Source organism: Cynara cardunculus (genome assembly GCF_001531365.2).
Source record: "Cynara cardunculus var. scolymus isolate 2C chromosome LG 4, CcrdV1, whole genome shotgun sequence".
NCBI classification, from domain to species: Eukaryota; Viridiplantae; Streptophyta; class Magnoliopsida; order Asterales; family Asteraceae; genus Cynara; species Cynara cardunculus.
The window spans coordinates 5,210,412-5,220,796 of record NC_037531.1 but is presented as its reverse complement, the minus strand read 5'-3'; the positions used below and the strand labels follow the sequence as shown (position 1 = coordinate 5,220,796).

General features: G+C 34.6%; 1 protein-coding gene across 1 annotated transcript in view; it reads right to left on the bottom strand.

The window, feature by feature from the left end:
- Positions 1–2,966: 2,966 nt before the first annotated feature.
- LOC112511692 (protein NRT1/ PTR FAMILY 2.11-like) overlaps positions 2,967–10,385 on the bottom strand; it is a 20,354-nt gene continuing 12,935 nt past the window's right edge. The window contains exons 3-4 of the mRNA XM_025117403.1: positions 7,665–8,215; positions 2,967–3,987 (exon numbers count right to left, since the gene is read on the bottom strand). Coding sequence (XP_024973171.1) covers positions 3,087–3,987; positions 7,665–8,215 — 1,452 coding nt within the window. The 3' untranslated portion in view covers positions 2,967–3,086. The remainder of the gene's footprint in view (positions 3,988–7,664; positions 8,216–10,385) is intronic.

Here is a 10,385-nt window from a genome sequence, read left to right as displayed (position 1 = left end):
ACTTTTATAAGATATCGATGATTGAATAGAAGACCTGGTGAGATGAACCTCATAAAGTCTCATATATGAAGTACATCTGTTGTACTAAATATATCTGTTATATTCACAGGCCAATCTTTTATAAGATTGAAAACAATTTTATAAGTTGAAATCGGTTGTTATTTTCCCATTCTCTTAATATGTAAAAATTATAGTGGATTTGAAAAGATCTGCTTACATTTTTATGAATTGACGGCTTTCGCTGAAAATTTCATTCATTCTGAAGTGTGATGCTAATGATTCTCATTTCATCATAAGGGGAAGTATGAAATAATGAATGAAATGTTCAATTCTGGATGATATAAGGGGAGCATGATATAAAGATCAAGGGGAGTAACATCAAAGGCTGGCAAAAGACTCAAAGGAGTTTGATTGAAGATTATTACTAAAGATTATTTTTGTGCTACATTGTTAGAGAGTTTTTTTTTAAGTGAAGATCATCCTTACAAAAGTTAACTGATAGAGATTTCTTATCAAAAAGAATGTTTAATTTTGAGGAAGAATGTTTGTGAATTTTATCTGAAGAAATTCATTTTTGGGGAGAATGTTAGAATCTGTTATCTGAAGAAATTCTTTGAAGATCATATCTTGAAGATCATTTCTAAAGATCGTTGATGATATTGTTCTACATTGTCAAAAGAGAATATCGTTTTTGTTCTACATTCGAGGGGGAGAATGTTAGAAGATTTTCTCAACAGAAGATCATCTGAAGATCTTAAAGCAAAGTTTGTTAGAAGTTTTTCAAGAAGTCATTAAGAGCTTAAAGTGACAAAGTTCAAACGAGATTCAAAGAGCGCAAATTCTTTCAAGCCTGAATACAAAAGGAGAGAATGTTGGGTCTAAATTTCAGTGTTAAATTGTATTCGTCTTGAAAGTTAATATTTGTCTATAATTGTATAGATATCGTGTTTGACTTTGTAATTAAGTTTGACTTTGACTTAAAGGGTTTTAGTTTGACCCTATATATAGTTTTGTCTTTAGTGAATTTGAAAGGAGAGCTTCAATTGTAAATCGTACGTTCATATTGAGAGTTATAAGAGCTTTGACTGTTTGACTTTTCCTCTCAAGCCTCCTTACATGTTCTTGATGATATTATGATTCTGCCATTGACTCATAGAGATTTATTTGAAGATTGATCATATTGTGAACTCACAGTAAGCAACTACATTTGATTATTTAAAACCATTTATAACATTTGTTTGGAATCAACGGGAAGACTCGTGTCCTCTTAGCAAGTTTCACCTCAAGAGATATTTGACGTAAGTGTCTACCCTCGTAGGTAACACCTCAAGGCTCGACAAACTTAGTGTCTATCTCTAAGGTAAACCTCAAGCGGCGTTCTTAGTGCGTACCCCCAAAGATTGTACCTCAAGACTCAACCCTCATAGTGCCTACTTGAAGAGGTCATCCAAACATAAAATGACAATTAGGAAATATGCATGTGATCCAAATAAGGATATACCTTGTAACTCAAATTGAAAGACTTAGTATTCCAACCACCATACTTATCATATTCGATATAAATTCCCATACTTGTGATGACTCCATAGCTAGGTCAATGATGTCACATATTAACGCCATTTAGAGACCTCAAAGATTTAAGCCAGTTATTACAAAATCTCTTTAAAAATGAAGTCTAGTCATGGAAAAAGATAGATACAAAACTTCCATAAAAAGGATTTCCATCTAATGCACAAAATGCCTTCAAATGAGATGATTATATGACCAAAATCATCAAATAACGAATTAATATTTGAAGTAAAGCTAGAAATGTAACATAAGCATTTTGACATGTATCTAGTTTTACATAGAACTTTATACTCACGTGATAGGTTTTTAGAGAACACCTAGAAAACCAAGCAAAACCCTAAAATGAAGAGGAAATCTTGAAGTTTTGATCATAGACTTGAATCTCCTAGCTTAGAGGCTCTTAAATGATTACAAGGAACTAGTCTCTAAGCCTTGAATGTTTCCAATCTGAAATAAATGAGGAGAGGGAGAGGTAGATACGAGCTATGAATGAACCAAAGGCTGAAATCTCGTCTTTATGCAACTGCTACGATGTGCGACCTTGGAATGCGACCCTAGAGTCGCCCATGTCCAAGATCACTTACGGTACATAATTACGATATTGGTCATTGAGACGCAAGGGTCACATTATTCAAGGGTCGCAATAATCCAATTTCTCTAGCTACAGTACAAAGAAGTGGCCCTGGCATGCAATGTTAGGATTGCAGGTGCAAGGATCGCACCTTCCCATACTTTACCTGCAACGTTCCTAACAAATGTTTTCCTAGACACTAAATGCCAAGAATGATAAAGTAACACTTATATATCTCAAAATACTTAATAAAGGCCAAATTGTGGATAATAAAGCTTGAACTTATACATGCTCGAAATTTCATGTATTACATTCTCCTAGGGGACAACCATGTTACAGAACATACCATACTGGCTGAAAGGATTAAATGAACTACCTAATTACCATCCAACTTGAAGGACTACCATATGTAGGAAGGAATTACCTCATTTGATTTTGTTTGCTTTTTATTCTTTTTCAATTAATATGCACAGTAGATTTGCCTTCTGAACCGTACAGGTTTGATTGGGTTGGTAGGGTTGAAACTTTGGTTTTACAAAGACTCATGACTTTATGAAGCTCGATTTTGTGTTCTCTAATGCTCTTGTTTACAGTTGAGAGAACTACACACGTTGAAGGGGCATGTTGAATAGGCGGTTAGATTAATGGGTATCCGTATAGGAACGATTCAACAATCGTATACTGTCTGATAGATTTAGAGGTTGAGTATTTAGCTCGCGTTTCCCCTTTTTCCCATTGAATCCGATTTGCTACTTGTAAAACTGGGAAAATAGCAACATTTTACGCTTTAATATATAAGAAATTTATACAAACATGACACTAACTATTTAACAGAATGCCTCAAAGACCAACACAAAACATGGGTTTTAACCAAGGGAAATGATCTTGACGATCGATGTTTAAAGTTTCATATTACATTCGTTTATTTTTCTTGGTCATTTCGTTTTCATACATCATGTTTCCCTGGTTTCATCTCTCTCGATGGCATTTCAACTGGTTCATTCCCGGTCCCTTTGTATTTATACCATTTTGCGCACATTAGGAAGTAGATAAAGTTCATCGCCCCCAAACCTGCACAAAAGTAATAGTAATGATCTAACTTCGCCTCATTCAAGTCGTCAGCCAACCAATTTCTCCCGTTATCTTCCCTAGTTAATCTGTGAACCATCAATATCAAGAAACTACTCAAATATAAAGACATTGCGATCCCACAAGCCGTTATCGAACCCGCAAAACTTCTCATGTTTTCGGGAAACTCCTTGTAGAAAAACTCAGTGACACCAATAATCGTGAACCCTTCAGAAAGTCCACTAAACACCAACTGAAGTACCAGCCAATTAGCCGACATAGAAGAAACACTACCTCTTCTTGGCTCGAATCCCACTACTGATTTAGAATTTGCCATATTTCTTCTTTTCGCTTCGACGATTCCAGCCATGAGCATTGCTAGAATGTTGATTCCGAGTCCGGTTCCCATTCTTTGGAGAATTGTGATTCCGTCTCTTTTCTTTGTTAGTTTTCGAAGGAATGGAACCATAATTCTATCGTAGATCGGAATCCATATAGTGAGCGTAAGCATTTGGAATGAAGTGTAAGAAGCGGCTGGAATCTTGAACGTGTTAGACCTGAATCGGCGGTCAGATTGAAGGGCTTGATAGACCGTAAAGGTTTGCGTTTGGTTAAGTGAAACAGCATAGAATGTGGCTGCAATCAATATAGGAATCGTTTTTATTACACATTTCACTTCTTCTATTTGTTGCATGCTGCACAACGTCCATCTGTTTCCTGATGATCCATCGGGGTTAATGTTGTCCCCAGGGCAAAATATTGCTGCTTTGTTTAGAAACCTGTTACATGATATTAAAAAAAACCCATTATATATGGAAAAAGTGTTGTAAATCAATCTTGAGAACATAGTCGCATACTCTCTCTGTAATAAAATCGGCTTTATAGAACGTTAAATAAGTAGTCTAAATGTTCTAATAAAGTGTTTTATAGGACTTGAGTTTATAGACGACAACGATTATGTGCAGGGTGTTAATGAGCCGAATTGAGTCAAGTTGTAGGTTATTCGAGTTCGACTCGATATAATATTGCCAGTCTTGAGCTCGAATAAATTTTTTTACAATATATTTTTCTAATGTTCAAGCTCGAGCTTGATACTCGTTTACAAACTCGAAATCGAGATCAACTACCCCGTTTATTGGATCGACCTCAAAAACTAATATACGTTGATTATAAAATTTATGGATATATGAACGTGTTTGGCTCGAAAAGTGCATGCTCGACTGGATCGACTAGACTCAAAAAGTTTAATAGAGCTTTCAAACAAGCCGAGTCGAACATTGATGTTATGGAGCTCAAACTAGTTAAGTTAACGGGTTTTGGTTTATGCTCAAGATCAACTTGAGTTCAACAAGTTTTAAGCTCGAGCTTGGTTAGCTAGTTAAAAGCTGACTCGTTAACAACCCTAATGTATGTCATATGTAAAGAGGTTACAATAGGTTGAGAAGACGTTTTTAGCGTACTAACAAGTTTTTTAGGACAATTTTGGAACAGATCGTCTTATTAGTTTTCCTATATAGTATTATTAATGAAAAAAAGTCTTATAAAAACAAATATGTTATGAAAAGATATGTTTAAGAACATCTCCAACCCACTCTTTACCTACAAAACACCATTACCCCCAATTCCTCTCCAGAATTCACTATGCATCCTAGTTTACATTCTCTTACTTTCTACGTGAGTTTTTTTTTATTATTTGTTTATTTTTGGGCCGTTTACCTAACACTTACTCAATAAGTACTTACTGATAAAATGTAACATTATTATTTATTTACCGGGTAAGATTTTAGTCTACCAAAACGATATCGTATGCAAAATTTACCCGGTAAGCGCTTACCTTGGTTAGAGTCGTCGCCCTCACTTACCGGATAAGACTCTTGATCATTGTCATGTTCTTACCGGGTAAAAATCTTGGCCCTTACCATATTCATCCAGTGAGATAATGTTACTTGATAATTGTTTACCCAGATAAATGTTTGGTAAACGGCTCCTTAATAATTAGAAAAGCTATTAATAGTTTTTAAAAGTAAAAAAAATATTATTAAATTAATATACAACTATTAAAAGTAGGGGGCAAAATTAAAGTAACAATCTTAAAATAAACACTTCCTATCAGGGATGCTCACAAACCCGCCAACCTGATCAACCTAATACAATACGAAATAATTTAACCCGAAACAACCCGATGTCTAATCGAGTTGTACAATTTTCAAACAGTATGTATTGCGTTGATATTATGTTACTATTATTTGAACTCAATCCAATCCGATGAACCCGATATCTTTTTATTTCTTGGATTTAATATGATTGTTGAATTTTTATTAATATATATATATATATATATATATATATATTAGACAATGACACTATCACGTACGTTTTTTATATACACATATTTTCAATTTATTCACATCTCTATACACTACACCAAATGTTGTCTTAGACAACAAATGTAAATTGCCTATGTTGCTTAAGATACACTAAGACAACAAAGGCTATTATATGTTGCCTAAGTTTCCTCTAATGCAACATATGGTTCTATGTTGCCTAAGTGTGACCTTACGCAACATATATATAATTCAATGTTGCCTGCTTGTATCCTAGGCAACATATTAGCCTACGTTGCCTTAGTTCAATGTTGGACACTCATATTTTTTTTGAAATTCGTCAAAATTTACTTAGTCAACATACTTATACTATGTTGTATAAGGTAAAAAAACATAAATCCAACAAAGTTTACTTAGGCAACATATATTCCTATTTATATGTTGCATAAGGTAAGAATTATAAATTCAACCCAATATACTTAGGCAACATATATTCTTGTTTCTATGTTGCTTAGGGTAAACAAATTGATACTTCCAAGGTGACAACTTGCATTGTACAAAAGATTCATCATAATTTACTAAGGCAACATATACTATTGTTTCTATGTTGCCTAAGCTTAAAAACATAATAACTCCCGATAGTTGAAGATTTTAAGATTGACATAAGTTTTAAGATAGACAACCGACATTGTACGATAAATCCATCACATTTACTTAGGCAACGTAACCTTTTGTGTGGAACGTATTGGATGATACAATCGTTGATGATTATGCTGGATGCTAGTGATTCAAACTCTAACACAACAACCCCGACCTCTCACGCTTTAGGTTAAATTTTTAATTTTGTGTTATTGAACTTGTTGCCTACTTTTAAACTTATTTAGGAAAAAATTATCTTTCAATTATTGAACTTATTAATTTTGTTTGGTTATAAAAGTTGTTTGTATAAAACATTTGGTTGTTTGTTTGCTTGTTTGAGATTCATTTGTAGAAAGTGTGCAAAAAAAAAAATATTGCATCATGGTACACAAAAATCTTAGGCAACAATTAAACAATATAAATGTTGCCTAAAATAAATATTATATTATGTTAATTACAGTTCAAAGGCAACATATCTAAATAGAGTATGTTGTCTAAGTTGATATCTTAGGCAACATATTCAGATAGAGTATGTTGTCTAAGTTGATATCTAAGGCAACATATGAAGATAGAGTATGTTGTTTAAGATGATACTGGACGCAACATATGTTTTTTACTTAGGCAACATAACCTTTTGTGTGTTGCCTAAGAATCTCGCTTAGGCAACATATTCTGTTTACATATGTTGCCTTGGTTCTTATGCAACATTGAGAAGGCAACATTGCTTAGGCAACATGGGATTGTTGCCTAAACCTTACGCAACATATAAACTCCTCTTAGGCAACATTTTTCATTTGTTGCCTAAGTGACATTTTGAGGTAGTGATATAACTCATTTGTATATATGTTCAGTAACTATGAACATATATATGTAAATTGAGAAAATTAACTGAATGTGATATACATAAGAAGTATGGATAAGTTGTATCAAATGGTTGATGACGAAAAAGAAATTATGAGTAGAGAAATAACATATTCAAGGTTAGAAGAATATTTTAATATACCAAAGTATTAACCCGACCAACCCGTACGATTGGGGTTGGGTTAGGTTGCACTTTGGTTTGGATTAGATTAAAAATTTTCAAACCTCAAGCATTAGGTTGGGTTGTTCAAATATCTTCAACCCGATCAACCCAACCCATGAGCACCCCTACTTCCTACACTAATTTCTAAGCAAATAACTCTCTTACATTAATTTAAATGTAGAAGATATGATTGAAGATGTTTTTATAGGACACTTCTAAAAAACATCATATAAAAAACTAATTGAATACTTTATTTGATAAATCTCTTTAAACTTGTTAGGATTGCAAAATACGTCATAACATCTTCTTGTAACACCTTTACAAAGGGTGTACAATTGTTCAGTCATATAAACGTAAGTCTTATAAAAACAGTATATTAAGACATTTAGATATATTTGGGGTCTTAATGCCAGTTTATTGTATTCTGTTAAAATAAAGTCTTGAAAGGGTCATTTTTTCTATAGCATACCTGAGTTGTTCACTGTAAGGAAGCTTAGAGTTGATAGATTTCGAGGAAGTATGATTGAAGAGGGTTCGTTCAGGATCCTTAGGTAACGTGAGTTTCCTTTTCCTGATGGTAGCCACGAGAACCTGGAGAATACTGGTTAACGGGCTGCCTTCGGGCATCACTTTGACGTAGATCTTGGTACCCAGAAAGAAAAAGGCACACGAAAAAAACATGAGGAGAGTGGGGATGGCTAAACCGATAGCCCAGTTGACGTTCGATTGCACGTAGACGATGAGAGTCAACGAGACCATCATAGCAAAGGTTAAGGTGAAGTAGTACCAATTGAAGAAGCTGGCTATTCCGGCTTGGCCGGATTCAGTATTCGGGTTGAATTGGTCAGCACCGAAAGCCAAATTGCATGGGCGGATGCCACTGGCTCCGATGACCAAGAGACCAAAAGCTGTATACAGAAAGGCTAGTTGGGGTGGTGTGGGGTCCATGCAAGGGGTGGATAGACAATGAGAAGGGTGAAGCTTTCTGATTGCTGCTGTTAGTGTCAACATAAGCATCCCCTGCAATCAACAAAATAGATCTTTACAAAAAGACATCCGGTTAAGTGGCAAAATGTTTTTACTTAACCCTCAATTTTTTAAGTTAAAGGGGTGTTTGAGATTGTTTATCAACTTATTATAAGTTAAAATGGTTCAACTTTTTTCAAAAACTTCTTATTACCGGTTTGACACCGGTATAAGTTGTTTATCCGAACACTCAAAACTATTTATTACCGGTTTCACACCGGAATAAGTCAATAAATTATTTTTATAAACAATCTCAAACACTCCCTAAATACATCAAAATTATGTTTAATTGTTATTTAATATAATTCATTCTCGCAATTGATATATCTGAATATCCTTTTCTTTATGAGTAATTTGCTTATTATTTAACATTACTGTTCATAATTTTTTTTTGAAAAATGTTATGAAAAATTGAAACTTTATCACATTGATTAAATAAATATTATTACACTTGTACCAAAAAGGAAATAATCCAACTTCCTTATATTGTAATTTTAATAAAAATTATCCCATATTTTTTACGAACTAATAAATGACAATCAATTCACTTATATTTATTTACACTGCTTCTTATTATTATTTTTTCTTTCTTGATTACGAGTGCGTTTGGTTAGCAGATTCTAAAGAAATCTGATAAAATTAGAATGTTGAATTCCTTAATAACTATATGGTATTTTGCTGGAATGGAATTCTCTATTTTTATGATATCAAATATGTCTTTAACCCAATATACTCTAATCTTATAAAACCCAATATAACCATCGTCGACCACCGTCGATTTGAATCACCGGAGACCGCCGCCATCTGGAGCACCGCCACCTGAACCACTGCCGGCCACCGCCGATCACTGCCATCTGAACCACCGTCGAACACCACCGCTGACTACCACCTAATTGAACCACCGCCAACCACTGTCGACCACCACAATCTGAATCACAGCCAATCTGATCCACCATCGATCTGAATCATCGCCAATCATCGTCATCTGAACCACCATTGACCACCACCGATCGGAACCACTGTCGATCATCCCCATCGATCTGAACCACCACGAACTACTACCTATCTAAACCACCGCCAACTACTACCGATCTGAATCATTGTCCGCCACCGCCAATCTGAACCACCGTTAACCATCACTGATCTAAATAACCACCAATCTGATCCATCGCCCATCTGAACCACCCCCGATCGAAACCACTGCCTATTTGAACCACATCCAACAATCGCCACCTGAAGCACCATATTTGGATGCTCAAGTAGAATTTGGAGCATTCCAAAAACTTGGAGGTCCATACACTGATAAGGGATGTATGGATTCTTGGCACCGACGATCTGAATCACTGTCGACTACCGCGCGACTACCACCGATTTGAATCACCGCCAGACACCACCGATCTAAATCACCGCCAGACACCACCGACCACCAATGTTGGACAACCATCGATTTGAACCACCAAAGGTAATGTGGATCTGAACCACCCGCTGACCACCTCCATCTAAACCACCGCAGACCACCATCGATCTGAACCACTGCCATCTGAACCATTGCGGACCACCACCGCCGACCATCGTTGATTTATTAACGTCGTTTGGCTTATGGTTATATTTGGATTGTGTATTTTATATTGTTTCACATGTTAAATAATTATTTTATTAAAGTATTTTTAATTTTAAAAAAATTAAAAAATTTAAAAAGAACATTTTGGTCATTTATCAATATTTCATTCCAATTTCAAAGTTACATTCTATGAACCAAGCAGACAGATTTCAATTCCTTAACATGTTCCATTCCATTGTCTACCAACCAAACAGGTGGTCAAAGCTGACAACATTTCATTCAAATTACTTCAAAGTCAAATTCTCTTAACAAATTACCTTCCTTCCAAAAACATTTTATGAACCAAACGCTACCTTAAAGCATCCATAATGGAGGCTCTTATTGAGATTTCTATTAGGGTTTTTATAAGAACCTCTACTGTAGAACATAGGTTCTTATCTAGTCTCAAGTTATTATTAAAACTTAGGTGCGTAAACAAGAAACTAGGTTCTTGTATACATTCAATTTTTGTTAATTTTAGTTATTATTTTTATTTTTTTTAATTATTTTTATTTTCTTTCATAGGTCTATAAAACATACAAGTAAAAAATGAACAAAAATGTA